This window comes from Esox lucius, chromosome 8, assembly GCF_011004845.1.
Source record: "Esox lucius isolate fEsoLuc1 chromosome 8, fEsoLuc1.pri, whole genome shotgun sequence".
Classification (NCBI taxonomy): domain Eukaryota; kingdom Metazoa; phylum Chordata; class Actinopteri; order Esociformes; family Esocidae; genus Esox; species Esox lucius.
In genome coordinates this window covers 3653538-3675206 of record NC_047576.1, presented here as the reverse complement: position 1 = coordinate 3675206, position 21669 = coordinate 3653538, and the positions used below count along the sequence as shown (strand labels likewise).

The following is a 21669-nucleotide window of genomic DNA, read 5'->3' as shown; positions in this document are numbered from 1 at the left end:
ATCAATATATGGGATTTATTACCTCATCATGCGCCCAATTATTAGTATGCCTGATAGACGCTACCGGAGTATTAGGGCAAACACTTCCAGACTCAGAAACAGTATTTTCTGTCAGGCCATAAGGCTTCTCAACCAGCAACACTGTTCTGTGATCATACTGTTCACACACATTACAGATGCTCTGATGTCTTTTCGGGTACATTTAATGGGCATTAGAATATTCATTGCATGCCATGTATCATTCATAAGCTTATTACACTCTTATGTATCTGTAATATTCATACTCCCCATCCTACTCTTTCAAAATCTGCTACTAGTTTACAGTGTTATGTATATTATTGCCAGACTTGCCATATCTATCATTTCAATACAACTACCAATATTGCTGCTAGTTCACAGTACTCTTTTCAAACTGCTTGTGTACTTGTGTTGGTTTAGGGTATACATTTTCATCTGTATTAGAAGTAGGGGTGTGGTTAAGGTTGCTTTTTGGGGATTACAGTTAAGGAAGATAGAATGCCAATGTTTTTGTGTCCCAGCAAAAACAAAGATACAATTACATGTGTGTGGAGAAAATACCATCTGTACCACACAGGTTAATCTGCCATGGCCAGATCCTCAAGGACAGATTTCATTGCTGGGTAAGGGAGGTTACCTGTAGTTAGTGATGGCTGTTCAACAGTGGCGGCCTGGTGGTGGAGTCAGGTTATACATTGTCTATACAACTGAATATCTTGTTATTATACTTTAACACATGGTAACTATTGATTGATTGATTGATTGATGAAAGCAACGTTTGAATGGTTATTTTCTTGAAATACTATTCAAACAAGTTCACCTTTACAGCTTCATTGTGTTTGACAGAAAAATATATAATACAAATATTAAAATAGCATTTGTCCCCTGGACCTCTTCTGCTGTAAACGCATAATAGTATAAAAAAGCTTAACATGTTATGTAAATATATGTTTATTTTTGTTTTACATGAAAATAGATACATGAATATACAATACATAGACAGTTAGTGCAGACTTGAACCATTTTGGCATGAAGTTTGAGAAGGCAGTTAGACTCTGGACTGGGGGGACTAAAACTAAACACAGCAAACAAGTGCAAATAAATGTGTGGTCTGCTTTATTGTATCATAGAAAAATAGATGCTGACGATTTTGACCTGGTCAGACGTGTTGTGAACGCAGATTAGTAGTGTATATAATAACAGTTTTAAAGCATTCACGGAAAACAACAATATTAACAATAAAAAATAAATGAATGCCATATGTCATGACATAAATATATATATTTCTGCAGATATCCGAGTTATTCCAGTGGAGCGCATTTAAGGCTCATGTCCAGTTCTGTTTGTCCGTCTTGGTGACCCTTCACTCCGCTGCTGGCCACGTCTTTTGAGGACTAGTGGGGCTTCGGGTCTTGGTCGTCCCCTGAAGGAAATGCAACACCGTTTTCATTCTGACACGGAGTAAAACCAAGGCAGAAATCATACTAAACAACTAGTGATAATAAACGAATAAACTCCATAGGAACTGGGAGTGATTTTATATTTCTTGTTTACTTTTTCATCGAACGGGCAGTGAGACTGAGACCCAGGTCTCCATCACAGCTTTCAACTATGGGGTTAAATAAAACGTTTCTTTAATGCGTACTGTACCAGTTCTTATGAAGGGCACTGGAAATACTTAATACAGTACATAGAGCTGTATATGCTCTAGGGGTCAGTACTGTTACACATGTCAAGACAGGACATTGCAACTCGCGGCCCAAATACCACACCCAAACTAAACACTGGAGTGTGGCCGAGGCGGTAACATTTCACAGTTCAAATAGAAGTGATAGCGCACACGATACGGATAGATTGCGAGTTTGACCTGTACTGGATTCAAGGACTAACTGGCTGTTTGTTATATAAAAACCAGACAGGCCCCTCTGCCCCCAGAGCGGCCTGGGTAACTCACAGCGGCCTGGGCCTTGGCGTAGTTCATGTGGGCGTAGAGCAGCACAGCTGTGTCATTATGAGAGGCCTCCAGGGCGATGGAGAGAGCGTTACTGCCGTCCTAGAGAGGAAGGAACACGGGGGGGGGGGGAGAGAAGGCTTAGCTATAAACCCCTCCGAGGCAGGACAATCATAAGACTCCTCCCCACTCATTCACAGCCTCATCACAGTTTAGAAACAATAAGACAGTATGTGGCATGGTATATGCAGTATCTCTTCACTGCACACAGTCTAGGAGTGGGCAATCTTTCACTGCAGAGTGTGAATGTACAGGATTTATCTTCCAAGGAGCCAAGAGACACACCAACTAAGCATTGGTTATTTATCATTTGTATTTTTTGGTGGTGACCAGATTTGTGATTGTGAGGCCCGGGGGAGTTGAAGATCAGAACGTGTGTCGTCGTCGTCCCGCCACCACCCATCATGCCGTCAGTCTTCTCATCCCACCGCACACTCAAACAGAAAGTGGGCGGGGTGAAAGCACTCCGCTAGATAACTACCACAATTGTGCTTAAGCCCGAGGAGTCACTGGAGTGTGATGTGGCGAGGCAACCCAGTCGCGCCATCTGTCCCCCGAGACAGTGCCGAGCAAATCTGCACCACCCTTTTCCGGACTCCCGGTCGGTTTGCCATGACCAGGATAATAACACAGGTCCTGATGATGCCACTGCATTGCAATGCTGTGTTTTTAGACAGCTTACCTAATTGGCAGCACCGTGCCTGTCAACATTTTTATTGGATTACCTAACTGGAACAAAACCCTGCACCCGCAGTTTCCCAATGGTAAGGAAGTAGTCATGGTCTTCAACCCGGAAATGGTTTAATCCACTTCCCTTTCTTACAGTCCTCTGTAATTAGCTGTGACCAATTGTCACCAGGCAACAAGAGAAATAGTTTCCAAATACCTTTGCAGTCCAGCTGTGTCCTACTGAAACCCAATCCATGTGCTGCATGGCTAACTCATTGTGCTCCAGTAACTTGCTTAAATATCCATCTGGACTGGAGCTTTAAACTAGCCTGAGAAATCCACTGTAAAGACACTATAGAAAAACACTAGTGAACAAGGGTGTAAAATAATAAGGTCATGTGTGCTAATGTGTCCAAAAATAAATGAAATATTGAATTGAATGTGTTCACTTTTTGGGTGCATTTCAATAGTCTAGGGTGGCTTCTCCCGTGCTCTAATGCTTGATTTGCATAATTGTCGATAAAACTATATAAAACAATCAGGTAAAAGCCTGTGTAAAGGACCTGCTTTCACCTGCATAGTTCCTGTCGATCAGTGTGACAAAGAGGATGAGGAAGTAGCATGGAAACAGGAAGTGGGCCGGGCTTATCAGGACACCATGTGATTGCCGGCTAGGTAACTCACGTTGTCCACGATGGAGATGTCGCAGCCCGGCTGCTCCAGGAGCAGCGAGACGATCTCGGCGCGGCCGTGCTCGCTGGCACACATGAGCGCCGTGGATCCCTCGTCATCCTGCACGTTGACGTCTGCGCCGCAGTCCAGCAGCGCCCGCACCATCTCCTGGCGCCCGTGGCTGACGGCTAGCATCAACGCAGTCTGGCCGGCCTGGACACAACGGAGCCCCGGTTAGAACGGTGCGGCAGTACTGACGGGGGGGGGGGGGGGGGGGGGGGGGGGTGGGGGGGGTGGGGGGGGGCACATTTGGGAGGGATTGAGGAGGACTTGCCTGGCTGGCCTTGGCATTCACGTTGCCTCGACCGAAGAGCTTCCTGACCACGACCATGTCCTCCTCCACTTTCACGGCCGAGAGAGCCGCCAGCATGATAGCGGTGTAGCCCGCCTTGTTCTGCTTATCTACACGACACATGCCTGCCCAGAATACACACACACACACACACACACACACACAGACTGTGAGGAAACCTGGGGGAATAGAAACATCCTGGCAAATAAATGTCATAACTGGTGAGATTCACGGTTGAACAAACTTCAAGACGGCAATTGGCCCTTTCGCTCACCCGTGTCCAGCAGCAGTTTGACCACGGCGAAATTGGAGTGGGACACACTGTAGTGCAGGGCTGTGTTGCCATTGCCGTCAGTCATGTTGACCACGTGGGCCAGCAGGGCTGAGGAGATTTCTGTGAAGGCCATCAGGTAGTTGGAGACGCGGGACGGCTGGGCCATCTTGGCGCTGGAGACGCGAAACCATTCCAGCTGGACGGTGTGGATGCTAGACAACTACAGGGCAGTAGACGTCGCACAGGATGAGATGTTGAGAGAAGATTCTCAAGACAGACTCGTTCTGGATCCACAGGCTCTGCCTTTACTATAAACTGTGTCTGAGCTACTGTTATTAAGCTTACTGAATTATTGAATTAAGCTTACTGAAATCCTTTTTTGTATGACAACAATGTATGTTTTATTACCTAATCTTACAGAAAGTGATGGCACTGAGAACTGCCTATTTGATACCTTTAACCCTCTCTGTGGATATGAATGCCTGTTGAACACCTGAGGGCCTAACATTGTTCGCATAATAAAATCACAAAAAGGGAGTAATAAAAGAAGTGTGCAGAGTTATCTTTTTGATTTGCTCCTTTTAAAAAAATAAAAGGCTTCCAATTCAGGCAAGTCTTCATTTTCCTGCAGTAGGTTTGATATAAACATTGTATGTAAACAGTCTTAGCCTAGCTAAGAACATGTTGTTCAGAACAGCATTCACTGTGATACGGGGCTAGGTCTAATTTAATTAGGTCTGAGCTATGGACATGCCAAACGTTTTCAATAAACAAGATTTAATTTACAATTGATAATGCCGAAAAGCGTCTGGGTAGATCTAATTTGAAACATAATGAAACAACAACTTGTTTTAAATAGGCCTTCTAAATAGGTTTACAGTCACGAAAAATGCTCAGCGCGGAAGCGGAATATTTCTCCAGAACTTACATGCACACTAGAGGTGTTCTTCCCATTAAACCAGGATGGTACGTTAACTTTCAACCAAGTTAAAAGAAAAACAGGCATTCTGTTTTTAACATAACAACAGTTAATAGGTTGATATTATAAAATTGGTTGAATAAAAACGTTCCTGTTGAAAGCTGGACCGTGAGGGTGATCTGAAGAGGGCTGTTTCAGGAAAAGCAATTGCAAGTGAATATTAGAAAAATAACTGCCAAGTACAAAATTAACCAGTATTCAAAGATACACAATAGGAGCTGCTTGTATAACAACATTTAAAATATATAATGAAATAGAGAAATTAAAGGGACATGCTGAAACCCACCACTTCTTTAGTCTTCAGTGTTTTTCCCTCATCATTCAAGTTGTTCTTGAGAATGAGACAAGCCTCACGCATTTTTGCACTCAACTCAAACCTGGAACAAGGGATTACTACAATTAGTTAGGGAAGCTATTAATATATGATAAGACTCCTATTGTATAACGCATTTGAGTAATTCTCGTAAGCATCTTGCCGATAATTCCCATTCCCATTTCTTCTAGAATACATGTTGGCTACAATCTTAAAGTGGTACCAACCACTGAGCCCTTTAAGAGATAACACCTTCCCTTTAAACATGCTATAGGGCACCTGCCACCAATGACAGAGGTGTATGACAAACGCTCGTAGTCAAGCATACTTCTCTTTCACTCCATCAGAACTGTCCTCAGCCATGTTGTCACTGTCACTGTCCTCCACATTCATGTTTCTTTCCTCGTCTGATGTCTCCTCCAAAGCCGCCTCTGCGTCTTCAACATCACTACTGTCCGAGCAATTCCCCGCTTCACTGCCACCAGAGGAACTCGCCTCTTCTTCCTCCTCATCCTCCTCTTCACTGGACGTCGACTCGTACCTGGACCGAAGCAAATGCCCAGTCATCTTTCACATTGGTCATCCTTTCCTTCAAATGCCCCTTTGTGGTGTCCCCGTGACATTAAGCTGGACGTGCTTTGGTGACATGGTGACACCTACCCCCCATTGAGAATGCCGACAAACTGCAAGCTCTTCTTGCCACTGGTGTGTGATTCGCCCAAGCCGCTTCCATCCTTCTTCTTCATGATAGATTTCAACAAACCTGTGGCCCGCAATAGAGACACACTGAATTACCCGACCAATACTACTCTTGTGAATTCTACAGTGTTTTTATTTTCCTGCTGTATTGGTGTTGTGGATTTGTTCATTTCGATTGGCACTCACCTCCAATCGACGTTGAAGTTGTAAGGTCGCTGGGGTCCTCATTCCCACCCTTTCCTCTGGCTAAACTGACCGTCTCCTCTCCCGGGTTGACCTCGTACTCCGAAACGGTCATCTGTCTCCTTTTCAGCGCAGTGCCTGGAACTTTCTGCTCTGTAGCCTCCTCCACATGCATGTTCTCCCATTGACTTCCAGTGCTGACCAGAGCTACCGGAGTCGCCTCCTCTTCTGCAGGCTTCTCCGCCGCGTCAGTCTGAGTGGACTGGTTGGAACATACAGCTCTTAAATCCGCACCAACGCATGTGTCGACCACCTCAGGGTAACAGGAGACAGCGACGTGCTGTACAGCTGGCACGGACGTCGTAGACATGTCCGTGCCCACCCGGGCATGAGCCACGTCGGGTTTGGCAAGAACCCCCTTCTCGGCCATTGTCTTGGACTTCCTCTCATCCTCTTGGGCTTCAAACACGGCCAGGTCCCTGTCTGCCTGGCCAATTCGCCTCTCCAGTGCCGAGATGGATTCCTGCTGGAACTTGATGGTGTCCTGTAGGGTGTCGATCTCTTTCTGGGCGTCATTGCTCAGCCCCAGCATGGACTCCATCACCCAAACCGAAGCCTCCTCCGTTTCCACCTCTGCCTGCGCCCCCTCCTCCCGTACGGTCCTCACCTCCGTGGCCACGCCTTTCTCACAGACGTCCAGCCGGTCCGTGCCCTCCGAGGCATCCTTGGTGCCCAGGCTGTAGTAGAAGACCCCGGAGTCCAGCGGCACGTCGTCCCCGACCGCCACAGACCTCTCCACAGCCTTCGCCAGAACCTTCTCAGAATGTGCGCCGTCTTTCCCCGCCTTGCCTTCGAACTTTTCCGTCAGCTTCTTGAGCTCCCCGACTTTGACTGGACTCATAGGACCTCTGAGACTCTTGGGGGACAGGGGAGGCCTTTCCTGGCTCTGGGTTCCTGCGTCCATCGCTGACGTCTTCTCCTGCAGAGCCAGCAGGAGCATGTCCTTCTCAGCCCGCAGCTTGGCCACCTCTCTCTCCAGCACTGGGACGCCCTTCATTCGCTCCTCCATCTCCTTCAGTTGCCTCAGGGCAGTGGCCATCTGCTCTCTCACCGTCTGCAGCTGGCTGGGTGGCAGAGGGGCCAGTCCGGCGCTGGAGGCCGGAGTGCTGATACCAGAAGTGTGTGGGCTGGGTCTGGTTAGGCTGCTCTGAGGCGGACTGGGGGAGACGGAGGACAGGTGCCCAGACTGGCCCTCCAGCGGGGCTGCTCCACTAGCTTGGCTGGCGTGAGCAGGGACGGCCCTGGGGGTTTGCTTCGGTGGGTCGGAGAGCTGGAAGCGGGTGCCATTTCTGAGCTGGTGGCTCTGCTCCTGCTGCAGTCTCAGGCTGGTCTCCAGCAGGGTCCTCTCCACCCTGGGGTTACGTAGTGGAGGCTGCGGTGGCACTTTGGCGCCGGCAGAGAGCGGGGGGTTGAGGACGGCGAGTGGGGACAGGGACTGGATCTCGCTGGGAGCGGAGCCGATGCGGTTCCGGGGGGGCGGGGGTGGGGGCACGCGACCATCTTCACTGGCGGGCGAAGAGAGGGACTCGGTGGAGGTCCAGCCACTGGTGCGCCCTCCGACACTCGGGCTTCGCTGGGAGGCTTTGACCCCCCGAGAGGACCTGCGGGAGCTGGCGGGAGCCCGGCGGACATGGTGGCCGCTCTCTATCTCTTCCACATACTTGAGGAAGTCCAGGTCAAGCTGGAAGCCGTACGGAGTCTGGACCGAATAAGATCCCTGCTGATCTGCCTCCCCCTGGCCGGAGTATAGAAAGGGTGCGCCCAGATCTGCAGGCCGTTAAAAATTTCAATACCAGTTATTCGTTCTATTGGTTTCCTCGACAGTGTTCATTGTTCCCACAATTCCTTGGTAAATTCCAGCTGGAACTGAAAGTGTAATTTAGTGCGATGTGCTTACCAGGCAGTTTTGGGTTGACTGGCAGCGACTGAGTCATGGTTACAGACCGTCCCTTTCAGCAGAATCCCCCAAAGAAACTCCTTGCAACCTGGGTAGAGAAGGGACCCAGGGACTCAGGGTACAGAAGGGACCCAGGGACTCAGGGTACAGAAGGGGCCCTCATGGCTGACAACTGAGACAAGTGCAGGTATGTATTTTTCAATGTTCACCAGAGGTGAAGAAACCAAAGGCATTATAGATGGAAGGATTTTACAAATGTATATAATATAGTTCAGGGTGTTGCATGTTGATGCTTTTCGATTGATGGTAAATTAGCTCTTACTATAATTGGATCTCAAGTACTTCATACTGTTTGTTTTCACAAGGCTTAAAAACTCTGCTAGGCAAATTAAATAAAGAGAGACTGGAGTTAGCAACATTTCTGAATCCACCCCTTGTTGGAAAGCAGTTCCCTGAAGTGGTCTGGGGTGGGGTTTTCAAAGCTTTCACAACTACAGTATAATGGTATTTCTTTCATAACCCAGAATCGGACCTTTTCTAGAACAGCAGCAGTGCTTCATTATTTATTTTACAAATTATGCTCATTAAAAAAATAAGAACAACAAACATTGATTTTATAATTGTTACTCTGTTACTGAGGTCTGTTACTGTGTGTCTGGGCCTGTGAAGAGAAACAGCTTTAGCTTCTGCAATGTATTTACTTTGTGAAACCCGGTGCCTGATGTTCCACTGGAAATAAAGAGGTTTTAGAGGTAACAAGGGGTTAATTCTATGGTTTCTCTTTCGGATGTGTTGAAGTCAAGAAGGGGATTAACCATGACATCAGCTACAGTATAGCTCCAAGCAGTTTGTCTGAAATTCTTACACAGACTACAGATAAATGCAGGACAAAAGAACAAGAAACAAAACAACAAAAGCAACAAGAAACCGATGCCAATACAGGCAAGCCAGATATTACAACTGGATCAGAAACCCAAACTATTTCTCCAAACCACAGAATTATTGTTGTTATTCAAAATGATCTGACTCTGTAATAAACATCCATATTGTCAGCTGTCCTCACGTTCCCAAACGGATTCAGTTCCGTTACAGTGTTTACTATTTTTAATCGACGAAGGTGTTGGCCGATGTATTGAGGTTACCCCGGTCATACAGTCTGAGGAGTCAGGCGGGAGACTTGACCCCGCGGCAGGGAGTTTGGGTTTGCCTCCCTGGCTGGCAGTCTAGTCCTGAGAGAGACGGAGAGACATCAGGTTTAGAGCAGCTACACGCGTGCATGCCCTAGCCCACATGCTCAATCACACTTGCACCAGCCCACGTGCACCAGCCCACGTGCACCAGCAGACGTGCACCAGCAGACGTGCACTAGCAGACATCTACCGAGTTCAGAGCTCCCCTCGAAACAGCTCGGCTAAGAAATAGAAGACACAGGGTCAAAACTCCCTAAAAACAAACACACACATAAAAACCCACAAACACAGATGTGCTACCCTATCGCCTCGGGCACATTCCACCGCAACACTTTTAACATCCTGCTAGCATGGACCAGGCTGGGACACGTAGCCCTAAAGGTAGCTGTAATAACAAATATGACAAATGAACACCTAAAAATACATATCTCGTTACCATTTCGAGGGAAGCAATGCAAATAAATGTTGATACTGTGACAGAGCACTCTGTTACTTTGTGTTGTACTGTTATGCCTTTGGGCAGGTCGTCAATGCAAAAGAGAGTTCAGTCGCGACCGGCTTACATGGTAAAATGAAGGTGAAAAATCATAACACAAATTAAAGATATGTGCAGTGCAGTCTATACTAATACTAAGTAAGGCAGCAAATAAAAAAATTCTAAAATGTATTGCCAGTATTTCCAGCCAGCTCCACTCCCCGTCTCACCAAACCCGAGCTTATCACAAGAGAATGTCATCCACAGACACTGGCCATTGGCCTGTAAAGTCAAGTGGAGATTGGTCTGAGGGCCTCTGGATAGCTTCAGCCAGTCAGACATGCCGCCAGTCACTGTTTAGTTGCCCTAGACAGGGATTTTCATGGGGCCCTAGAGCCATATATGAATAACAGCGTTCACAGCCCCTAACATCTGTTGAACCTATAGTTGTGTGAGAAAGAGTGAACCGTTGTTTGTCAACTGTGTTCTGCAAAATACTCTGTAACGCCGGAGTGGATAATATCACGAACTATTCAGGCTCTGTCAAAGTGCTGGATCATGGACAGACAGCAGTTTTGTCAAGTCTTGCCATAGATTGCCTCCCAATGATACTCAGCTTCCAACTGGCTCCTTCATCCCCTGTCCTCCCCCTGAAACTATTCCCCGGGTTGTGGGTGTAAACGAGTCAACATACCGGGTAAACATGTTTAAAATGTTATGATATTACATTTACTCTACAAGGTGATTACTTAAGCTAGTTTATTCCTGAACAAAGTCATTTCTATCTTGCCTAGACCAACCACTGTAACAACTATACTATATTTATAATAAATTCCAGGGTAAACAGGCATTCAGACATTATAGAATATTTTTTAAGTGTATTATAGAAGTGTATTTTGGAAATGAACAACTAAATCAATTTCAGTCCCACTCTGTAAAGTAACAAAATGTAAACACACCGTAAGTAGATGAATGCCTACTAAACTCCATTTAAAAAAAATAACTGACCGGGAAGCCTACAATAATTTTCGCCTATAAATGTCTTATGTCCAGGATTGTATCTGCAGGTCGGGGAAAAACTGAAAGGCCTAGCCATAGCACAGTGGATGGAAAAAAATCTGTGTAATTAGTCAAGGCGCTGCATCTCAACTTCCAAACAACTGGGCATGAATAGGTCCTCATGTTTGAAGGATTAGGAAATCAGCAGTGCCACTAGCTCAGAAGAAACCATGGTAACAAGCAAGGGTTAACAAGCCAGGATCAAAAACACTTTGATTCACAAAGTATAAAGGGCTTTTAAGAGGCACATTCCTTTAAAAACGAATGGTCTATCTGAAAAACAAGTTAGTGGTTTAATAACGTCTTGTGATAGGGGCCCATAGAGATATTTGTTAATAAGGTTTCAGAGATTCACTGCCTCTATGATCAGGCTTGTTTTGAAATAAACAATCCACAAGTCTGGTTTAGGAACCACCAAATTCCAAGTGCCTCAGATTTGCCCTAGATGTTTGCTCTTCAGATTAGAGGAGTGTAACACAGACACGTAGCCAAGCCCCTGTAACTCCCACCCTCCCTCTCTTCACTCAAGATGTTCAAGATGTTTTTTCCAGGTCCTGATGACAGGCACCAAATTACAGGGCAACACACACTCCCTGGTTCGGGGGGGGGGGGTTGGGGGGTCAACATTCTTCTGCACCCCTCATGCTCACTAGTAGGAAGCCAGAGTCATGTCTCTCACAAACACACACACCAAAAAAAAATTTTGACTGTCAGACAGTCATGAATACAATATCTATGAAGTTGTCGAGATCTTGCAGATCATGAACTATAATACCATAAATGACTGATAAGCAATGCCAATGTCTGTGAGTAAGTGTCTACGGCCACTAGAAGGACCAGGGCTGAGCTTCCTAAAGCCCTCTTTGGGTTTCACTTCAAACTGGATTACTTCACCATTTGAGGCCAAGCTTCTACAAAATAAGCAATTACAATTGAGTGCACATAGGCCATTCAATAGCGGGCGAGGGCTTCTTTTAAGATGTGTTAGCCTGTTTTATACAGTGATTATTTACCATTACCATCATTACAGTGGTGGAGGTTTCCAAGCATTCTCTGAAGATCTAATGCTGAGGCTGACTGTTTCAGCACTGCTTCTAAACAGGAAATGTCCCGGTCAAAAGCTGTTGGCTACACAACATGAGCCGTGTTTTGGTAAAGTGACCTCATCCCGACCACCTCCCTTTCCCCCCTCCAACGGAAGCCGGGGGTCTACAGCAGGTCTGGTTGGCTAGAGAAAAGCAAGGTCAGTAGCTCTGTGGATGAACGACAGTCACTGCAGCTAGGTACTATTAGCCTGGACGCCGGGCTTCTCGGGCAAGGTCAACGATATTCCATCATGCCAGCCCGCCCCACCCGACAAGTTGACCTCCCCCACCGGACCGCTTAACGTAAGAGAAGTACCATTTAGAAAAAAGACACCCAGGCATAGTGTGGAGCCCCTTGTATGAGTCTGTGTGTCTAAGCTGAGCTGGTGGGATAAATCTGCAGTTTCCTGAAGGGAAGCAGGTCTGAGAGCCGTCCCCGGACTCCAGGGGGGACCTCCTATTGTCTCAAAGTGGGAACTCGGGGCTGCTCCACTCCTGCCAGGAAACCCATCTCTGAGGCCAAAAAGCTGCTTCCTGCGAGGGAAAAGGGGGACAAGACGAGCAAAAGCGAGGGGCTGAACAAACACAGCGCATCAATGCATCAACAAGGAAGAGGTCCAACACGCCGCAGGCCACAGGGGTATGCGAGCGCACAGTGACTCTTATCTACTGGAGCTCCAGTCCTCCTGGGATCCAAGCGCCCCGTCACATGACACATCACGCAGGACTTGCACAACAGGCGGAGAGGCGTTCAACTCAGGAATACAACGTGCGCACACAGCATGAACTGCCTGGGAAGTTTCACGGAAATAACCCCTACACCCGGGCCTACGCAGATGTTTCCTCAGGTACTGTACTACGGGGCAGCATTTCACCCGTAACTACGTCTGGTGGATCCTGCTTTGATGTCGGATGGGGCATTTCGCGAAAAGCGCAGTTCCGAGTCAGGCTTCAGCCCTCACAGAGGAGATTCATTAGTCAACCTGAGACATGCATCGGAACTAGAATCCAATCTTTTAAATATCAACTTGGGTCTGAAACATCACATGCCCCCCCCCCCCCCCCCCCCCCCGGGTCACATCCCAACACAATCAGCCACATTCAAGCCCCACAATAAGGCATTATATGCCACCTTGGTGGTGAAGCCGTTTGCACCCGTTTTCTGAGCACTCCTTGTTCCTTGTCCAACCTCCCATTCCCCTACCCCCTCACTCTCCCTTTCTGTCCCCACAGGGTTCAAAATGTCACAAAGTCGGGTTCAGTCAGGCATTGGGGAAGTGCATGGCTTCAGTGGGTGTTTGGGAAGTACAAAACCCATTCTGACTAGACCCACTCTTCCATCCAGACACCATGCTGGCCTCCAGAGAGTCATAGCAGAGATATTTGCAAGACGTTTTCACAATGATCTCAATGTGCTGCTCGCTCTCTTCTTAAAATGGTTTGACGTTTAGGCCTCGTGGAAAACGGAAATTGTGAGATATTCCGTCATACACTGGATGTACTGTCACCGGGGGAAAGAGTGGATCAGAATGAGTGCCATAGTCCTGCCAAATGGAGATGAGAGGTCGCATTGTATAAGCTCCCAATTAACTACCGTTTTTGCTCAACGTTCCATCCAACATGGAGAACATCTTCGCAGAACACGTGATACAATGGTGGGAGTCCAAACAATTCAAAACAGGATTATGTAAAAGTCAAAAATCACAGAGGTACATATGAAAGGTGATATACTGGGACAAGATAAAATCTAGGTAACATTAACAACAAAAACTATTCTTGGAAAACTGCTAGAATAACTGTCTACATCAGTGTTTCTCAACCCTGCTCCTGGAGGCACCCTGCCCTGACTGTTTTAGATCTCTCCCTGCCCTAACACACCTGATCTTCAAGGACTTGACAATGAGCTGATCATTTGAATCAGGTGTGATACAGGGCAGGGTTCATAAACACTGGTCTACATCAATGCTGCCTATCTGGCAATACCTAAAATGTTTTGAAATGGGATGGATTTACTTTGTGTCAGTTCCTGACCGCAGGGGGCCTCTAGGCATCTCAGTATGCCTGGGGGTTAGAGTCAGGGCCTGACAGCAGAGGTGCCTCTAGGCATCTCTGCTCTTCAGTTTTGTTGGTCCCCAATTAGAGGCAGTTACCCTGCGTTGTCTCTAATTGGGGCTCCTATTTAAGTTGCCCCTTTGGTCATTTGAGTTGTGGTTCATTGTTTGTGTTAGGTGTTATGCACAATTCTTGGCTGGCGATGTGCCATTTGTTGTTTTCTGTGCTGTTCTTTGAGAGGACCAGCCTCACCAGCCTCACCAGCCTCACCACCCCTGTGACACTTTGATGTCATGGTGGTGGTGATTTTTCGGCTTCAAACTTAGTTACGGTATAAACTACTTTACTTTTTAAACTATAATATTTTCAGACTGTTACACTGTCATGAGGATTGTGAGAATTATGTGGCTGGCCTTGGAGGGGTCACGTTAAATAATGTGTAATAGCAGCATAGTTTATGTCTAGGTTTCTGGAAACAAAGATCTTGGGCCATTTGGCATTGCTGTCTTTTCCCATCCAACACAGCCTCCACAGCCTCCACGTCCTCGAGGTTTGAAACAGTCACAGCCCACAATGGAACACCTATACCACCAAAAGCAGCCCCACCCAGAAACAAAGCAATTCTTAGAAATAAACAAATCAACCCTTCAGAGACAAAATACAGTTGTCTGACAATCCACAGTCCAAGAATACATTTATAGTTGTTGTTTTTGCTGTGCAACAACAGATCAGCATATTCTGTAAATGTCTGTAACTTCCCAACTGAAAAGGCACTATTTTACAGAGGCCCGGGTGAGACAAGTCATTTGTATCCTCCACAAAAGTAGCAATTGAAGCCTTCTGATGTTTGATTATCACACTGTACCTCGAGTTAAAAGACCAGATGGCTGTTATTTTCTTTACTGGTGAAAATTACACTTATTCACCAACATTTCTTTGACTCAAGTTATAGGAGTATGGTACAAACAGCTGGAGAATCTGTGGCTTCAAAAGTTGTCATTGGAAAAACTTATTTTCTACAGCTAAAAGACTAAAAAAAATATATATAAAACGAAAATATAAAATTATATACACCCAGGCACCAAACCTCTTAACCTACTTTAAGAGAGAATTCAGTTATATATATCCAGGGACAAAACCCCATAACCTACTTAAAGAGATAATTCTGGTTTGTATATCAGATACCAAACCCCTTAACCTACTTAAAGAGATAATTCAGGTTTGTATATCCAGGCACCAAACCCCTTAACCTACTTAAAGAGATAATTCAGGTTTGTATACCCAGGCACCATATTCTTCAACCCAGTTAAAGACATATTTTGAGATTTTGGCAAGGAAGCCCTTTATCTACTTTCCCAGAGTAAAATAATTTAGTGGAAGCCATTTTTATGTGTCTGTTTCCACCATTATTTTAGAGTGAGTGCTAAAACAGAGACAGGATGTGAATAGGAATTCCTTTAGATGTCCAGTCATTGCACATACTCTATTAGAAATTGTGGTAATGCTAATTAGCAACTTCTGCCAAACCGAGACACAAAATGGCATTCATTAGTCCATCCGACAGCAGATACCAAACCATCCCACAATAGATACCAAATCATCCCATGGTAGATACCAAACCATCCCACGGTTGATACCAAATCACCCCACAGTTGATACCAAATCATCCCACAGTAGATACCAAATCATCCCATGGGTAGATACTAAATCATCCCACAGTAGATGCCAAATCATCCCACGGTAGATACCAAACCATTTCATAATTCAGACATTAATGTACCCTTGCCCTAACTATAAAATACTCCAGAGCAGCCTATCATCTATGAGTAGAACAGAGATTGTGTGTCCTAAAGAATAAACACGTGGGCATAATGTGACCTGGGACACACACAGACACTCCGGATATGTTGCTCCGCCATGCTGAAATAACCCACAAATGTAGGATCTGTCACCATAACCAAAAGAAAGCTACAGGGCATTTTAGTCTGTATAAAAGAAATACTGACGATTAGCTAACATCTTGATGTCAAACAGGTCTTCCACTGGGAATAACTAAAATGAATACGGCAGAGGATTTCGGTGACTACGGCTTTAGGACGTGCATCAAATGTTTCCTAAATTAGCCTGGGGTAAATAGTGTTTTTTCTGTGAGAAGCAGCTGATTGTGCTAAGCATTCAATAAGCCTTTGTCCTCCAGAACCAGGTTAGAGTAGACATAGCTATTTGTAGCAAATTTTTCATTTAGCATTTCTCACACTGTTCATAGTGTAACAAAGACTTTAATAGCCAACCAAATGTTATTAACTCAGGGTTGCAGTGCAATCCATTGAGCAGTGTTCCTTTTCATGCTTATCAAATCTCACCTGGAGAGATCCCTGACAATCCCTGAGTTGGCCACATGCAGCCAGAGAATGTTTGTTTTCACAAAAACAGTCTAGTTCTGTAGACTGTTTTTGTGAAACTTGGTTAATTAAAGGCCTTGACAATTAGGTTACCCCCTTAACACTTATTGTTAATTGCTGCCTGTAAAATGCTTGAACTTTCTAAGAGATGTTAACATAATTTGTACCTTGCAAAACTTGTTCCTGTAACTTAAAAATAATATTTTTTCAAGAACAGTTCACCAAGATGTCAGAGGATGCCTTTATCCCTAGAATATTTACATACAAGTATTTTAGCAGACATTCTCATCCAGAGTAGTAGCAAGTGAATATATTTTCTTGCTGATCCATATATTTATACTGGGCCCCCATTGGAATCAAACCCAGATGCTGTTAAATGAACCACAGGGAACCATCAGTGGCATTTGCATAATCAACCACAATATATATGTCGGCCCAAGGGAATGACGCAACATAAGAAACCTTATTTGAGATGGAGCTTAACTTAACCACAGGGATGCAGATATCAAAGTCATGCAAGGCCTTGATCAAGGCTGATTGTTATGCTACTGTTCACTCAACGGTCAAACATCCAGTATTCTCAGAGACTGAGCTGAAAGTCCAACTCAAACAAACAATTACGATATTTCTCTGTGGATTGCATTTTAACGGTGCATGGAAAGCAATGGGAACACAAGGGAAAAGAAACCAAAAGTGTTACCATGACAACATTTCTTTTTTTTTACAAATGTTTTATCTTCAACCAACCTCGTGAGTGAGAACAGATTATCAGTTGAAAGCAGAACTCCACCTCAATAAATTACAGAATCCACTTGGCCCTCAGTCTTGATGTTGATATTTTCTGAGACGCCCAGACAGTCAGACAGCGTCAGGCAGTGTCAACGACCCCACAACACGCTTCACTACATTTATGGTGGTTCTATTTTTGAAGACCCTGTAAGCCATACCAAAGTGTATCGTTGCAGGGACCCACCATATCCCCTGTGAGCTCATCAATATTGTTGAACGCTTCACACACTACAGTGCAACATCCACAACTGTTGTGATTTGCTACAACGAATCTGAACACACATATATATATACATATATATATACATACAGCAGAACAAGACATCAAACACTACTCCTTGGATAGGCTGAAAACAGCCATGAGCAAGAACTGTCAATCTGAGAAGGGCTAATTATTCTCCTACTGAAGCCTTTAACCTTTCTGTTTTTCATCCACATTGCGTTTCAGTCAGACATCTAAGTGAATGACTCTTATTTTATATTCAACAGCAACATGGTCTTGGATAGGAGGATGTTTCTGTTGCTATAAAGCTGTTTATAGGGTTGTCTACAAAAGCAAGTACCATATGTGTTTTTCTAAAATGTTGGGGGGTTTCAAATGGATCTCGTCAGGTAAAATTGCTTTCATGAAAGGTTTGAAAAGCACTGCATTGATAATAGATTTATGTAGGAAAAATGCAGAGGCAGTGATATCATGTCTACACATGCTTAAACAGAAATACACATATCATATAGAGCTGTCAACATACTTATCAAAAAAGGAAGAAACAAATTGAAAAAAAAACATTTTACCTCAGAAGCTACTTTCTAAGGGATGCTACTTTCTATTATAGTTGAGGCTCCTTGTTTGGAAAAGTATTTACTACTCAAACATAATTTATTCTGTGTAACATCCAAGTTTTACATCCAAGCTTAACTTGGACCATTTATGTCCCATGATATGTCTGTGCCATTTGTAATTTGTTGTAAACATTATGTACTCTATTTCAAAGGTTTATTTACATTTCATTTATGTTTAAGTAAATTCAATTTACACTTGTCCAGACTGAATTACAGTGGTGGCTGCGTAGATCACATTTATGTTCTGAAAAAATATGTACATTTTTTAAATGACTTTAGTGTTATTTTCATGACACTGAATGTTCTAGTAGATCCCCAGAACATTATTTTAATCTTACAATCTACAGTACCTTAAAATGTATTATGGTTCTCAGCGGGTGAACTCTTATTCCTGATTCAATAATAATTCGGTGGCTGAGTCATCCTAAACAACACGGACCAGGGAGTCAAACTGGCAGTAAGCCACCTTAAAGAATAGGGTCACATGACGGACAACATGTAGATGGTTAACAATTACCGTGCAGGACTGGCCATGTCTCAACCCACCCGATGAGAATCAATTGTGATCATAACAAGTTGATTCCACAAAGCCGTGATTCATTCATTCATTCATTCATTTATTCCCATACCGCAATGTGACTGTGTGTTTGTGTGAGGCAGGACATTACCTTCTTGTCCTCCATAGAGTGAAGACAATTTGACAGCACCATAGTCTGGTGCCCCAGAGGGTGATGACAATTTGGGACTTGTCCACTGACAAGGGGTATTTTCATACCAGATCATGACCTATTATTAGATAGTGAATTTGTTTAGTTAAAACTCCAAAGAATTTCCTCTTGAAAATTTTTATCTAATTTCCTGTCTAAATAATGTATTTTTTGTTTCACTCTCAGGTCTAAATATAACATTACTAATTATTAGATATTCAACCTCATGTAACACCTTCATTACAGATTTACAACCAATTTTAACGTAATTCTACGCAGTAGCCTATGAATCTACTAATAGTTTAACTATGATTGTTGCATCGGGTGTGACAATTCTCAGCTAAGGACTAAAATAACTCCAAAAAACTGTACAAGTTATCTGTTCAAACAATCGTTGATGCGCTAAGCCCAGTTTTGGGCTTTTCGGAGGGTATTGGTGGACATTTTAATATCCTTTATTTTTCCACATATAATTGCACTTATGTGTAGGCTATGCATTGTGCTAACTGAACAGTATATAAGGAAAGTAAAAGCACAACATGATATGGGGGGGACATGTAGCAGATATTTTAACACTGACAGATGGTTCGACAACAGCTTTTTCAGACCAGAACTCAACAGATTTCTTTTTTTTCGTAGAGATATGACGGGTTTCATAATGAAAGGGAACACCCAGAACAATCTAAGCATTCGCTTCAGCGCTCTTAATCAAAAGCTCACACAATAAGTTTATGTACAACACCTAAGTAATAGAAAAAATATATAAGGCATGGTTCCATACAGTTAAGCGGCAAAATTACCTGTACCCGTTTCCTTTCACACAAATGTTGAGTAAATCTAGATAGAATACCGTTAAAATTATTGCATTCAATAATGTAACAATGGAGTTCGTCTTACCTTTCAGACTTTCTATAGCTTTCTTTTAACTTTCACTCCAACTTCTGCGCGCATTCTTGGGATAAAGTAATAAAGTTAGGGAGGAAGGAAAAACATGCCACCCCTTGCGCTATCCAACTCTTCAAACGGTTTATGAGTCATTGATAGACAAGGGAATCATCCAATCGGAGGAATAGGATATATAGCCAATAGAAGCAGTAGGATACAGAAAGGGTGGTGATCGGCAGTGATGCTTGTACTTTTCATGGACATAAAATATGACGTTTCTAAATAGTGTATATATATATATATATATATAAGCGTTTTTAGACATATTACTTGCATCATTATTAAAAAAAGTTAATGTTAATCTGTAATTGGCCGATTCTTGTACAAACCCGATTCCAAAAAAGTTGGGACACTGTACAATTGTGAATAAAAACAGAATGCAATGATGGGGAAGTTTCAAATTTTCAATTTTCAAATTTTATTCAGAATACAACATAGATGACATATCAAATGTTTAAACTGAGAAAATATATCACTTTAAGGGTAAATACGTTGATTTTAAATTTCATGGCATAAACACATCTCAAAAAAGTTGGGCCATGTTTACCACTGTGTGGCATCCTCTCTTCTTTTTATAACAGACTGCAAACGTCTGGGGACTGAGGAGACAAGTTGCTCAAGTTTATGAATAGGAATGTTGTCCCATTCTTGTCTAATACAGGCTTCTAGCTGCTCAACTGTCTTAGGTCTTCTTTGTCGCACCTTCCTCTTTATGATGCGCCAAATGTTTTCTATGGGTGAAAGATCTGGACTGCAGGCTGGCCATTTCAGTACCCGGATCCTTCTTCTATGCAGCCATGACATTGTTACTGATGCAGTATGTGGTCTGGCATTGTCATGTTGGAAAATGCAAGGTCTTCCCTGAAAGAGACAACATCTGGATGGGAGCATATGTTGTTCTAGAACTTGGATATAACTGTCAGCATTGATGGTGCCTTTCCAGATGTGTAGGCTGGCCATGCCACACGCACTCATGCAACCCCATACCATCAGAGATGCAGGCTTCTGAACTGAGCGCTGATAACAACTTGGGTTGTCCTTGTCCTCTTTAGTCCGGATGACATGGCGTCCCAGTTTATTTTTTCCTGTTTAGATACAGCTTCTTTTTTGACCTATAGAATTTTAGCTGGCAACGGCGAATGGCACGTTGGATTGTGTTCACCGACAATGTTTTCTGGAAGTATTCCTGAGCCCATGTTGTGATTTCCATTACAGTATCATTCCTGTATGTGATGCAGTGCCATCTGAGGGCCCGAAATCACGGGCATCCATCATGGTTTTCCGGCCTTGACCCTTACGCACAGAGATTGTTCCAGATTCTCTGAATCTTTGGATGATATTATGCACTGTAGATGATGATAACTTTTTCTCAGAGAAACTCCTTTCTGATATTGCTCCACTATTTTTCGCCGCAGCATTGGGGGAATTGGTGATCCTCTGCCCATCTTGACTTCTGAGAGACCCTACCACTCTGAGAGGCTCTTTTTATACCCAATCATGTTGCCAATTGACATAATAAGTTGCAAATTGATCCTCCAGCTGTTCCTTATCTGTACATTTTACTTTTCCAGCCTCTTATTGCTACCTGTCCCAACTTTTTTGGAATGTGTAGCTCGCATGAAATCCAAAATGAGCCAATATTTGGCATGACATTACAAAATGTCTCACTTTCAACATTCGATATGTTATCTATATTCTATTGTGAATTAATTATAAGTTCATGAGATTTGTAAATTATTCCATTCTTTTTTTACTCACAGTGTCCCAACTTTTTTGCAATCGGGTTTGTACCAAATGTCTAATGCTTATGTTTTCCTCTCAAGCAGTTTAGTGCATAGCGAATTTTAGGCAGAAGAAAGCTTCTGCTAACAAAAATATTGTGGAAATTAGCTTGTCCAATACTAATCAGAACAAATTGTATCATCTGCACAGGAAATTATAGTCTTGATTTACATGAAAAGGATGTTCTTGGAGTGTTGTATGTACAGTATAGGTTCT

The 21669-nt window shown here is 43.9% G+C and overlaps 1 protein-coding gene across 5 annotated transcripts; it reads right to left on the bottom strand.

The window, feature by feature from the left end:
* Window positions 1-953: 953 nt before the first annotated feature.
* Window positions 954-19745, bottom strand: kank3 (KN motif and ankyrin repeat domains 3). Of its 5 annotated transcripts, none has more exons than XM_029121438.2 (12): window positions 19624-19745; window positions 9270-9356; window positions 8128-8299; window positions 6174-7997; window positions 5949-6051; window positions 5617-5829; window positions 5262-5352; window positions 3997-4216; window positions 3705-3847; window positions 3383-3583; window positions 1973-2071; window positions 954-1441 (listed from the first exon to the last, which is right to left on the bottom strand). In XM_029121438.2, the coding sequence occupies exons 3-12, from the start codon at window positions 8162-8164 to the stop codon at window positions 1382-1384; spliced, it is 2991 nt and encodes a 996-aa protein (XP_028977271.2). In that variant the 5' UTR covers window positions 8165-8299; window positions 9270-9356; window positions 19624-19745; the 3' UTR covers window positions 954-1381. The 5 variants fall into 5 exon arrangements, with proteins under 5 accessions (XP_028977271.2, XP_028977273.2, XP_028977270.2 ...); XM_029121440.2 differs by having other exon boundaries at window positions 8128-8215; XM_029121437.2 differs by having other exon boundaries at window positions 8128-9356.
* Window positions 19746-21669: the final 1924 nt, after the last annotated feature.

Bases quoted from the DNA above. Each gene is read 5' to 3' on its own strand.
- kank3 (XM_029121437.2), bottom strand. From the start codon at position 8,164: ATGACTCAGTCGCTGCCAGTCAACCCAAAACTGCCTG. The intron at 3,848-3,996 runs GTGAGCGAAAGG...TATTCTGGGCAG, and splicing joins CAAACTGCTGCTGGACACGG to GCATGTGTCGTGTAGATAAG. The intron at 1,442-1,972 runs GTGAGTTACCCA...CATTTCCTTCAG, and splicing joins ACGCCAAGGCCCAGGCCGCT to GGGACGACCAAGACCCGAAG.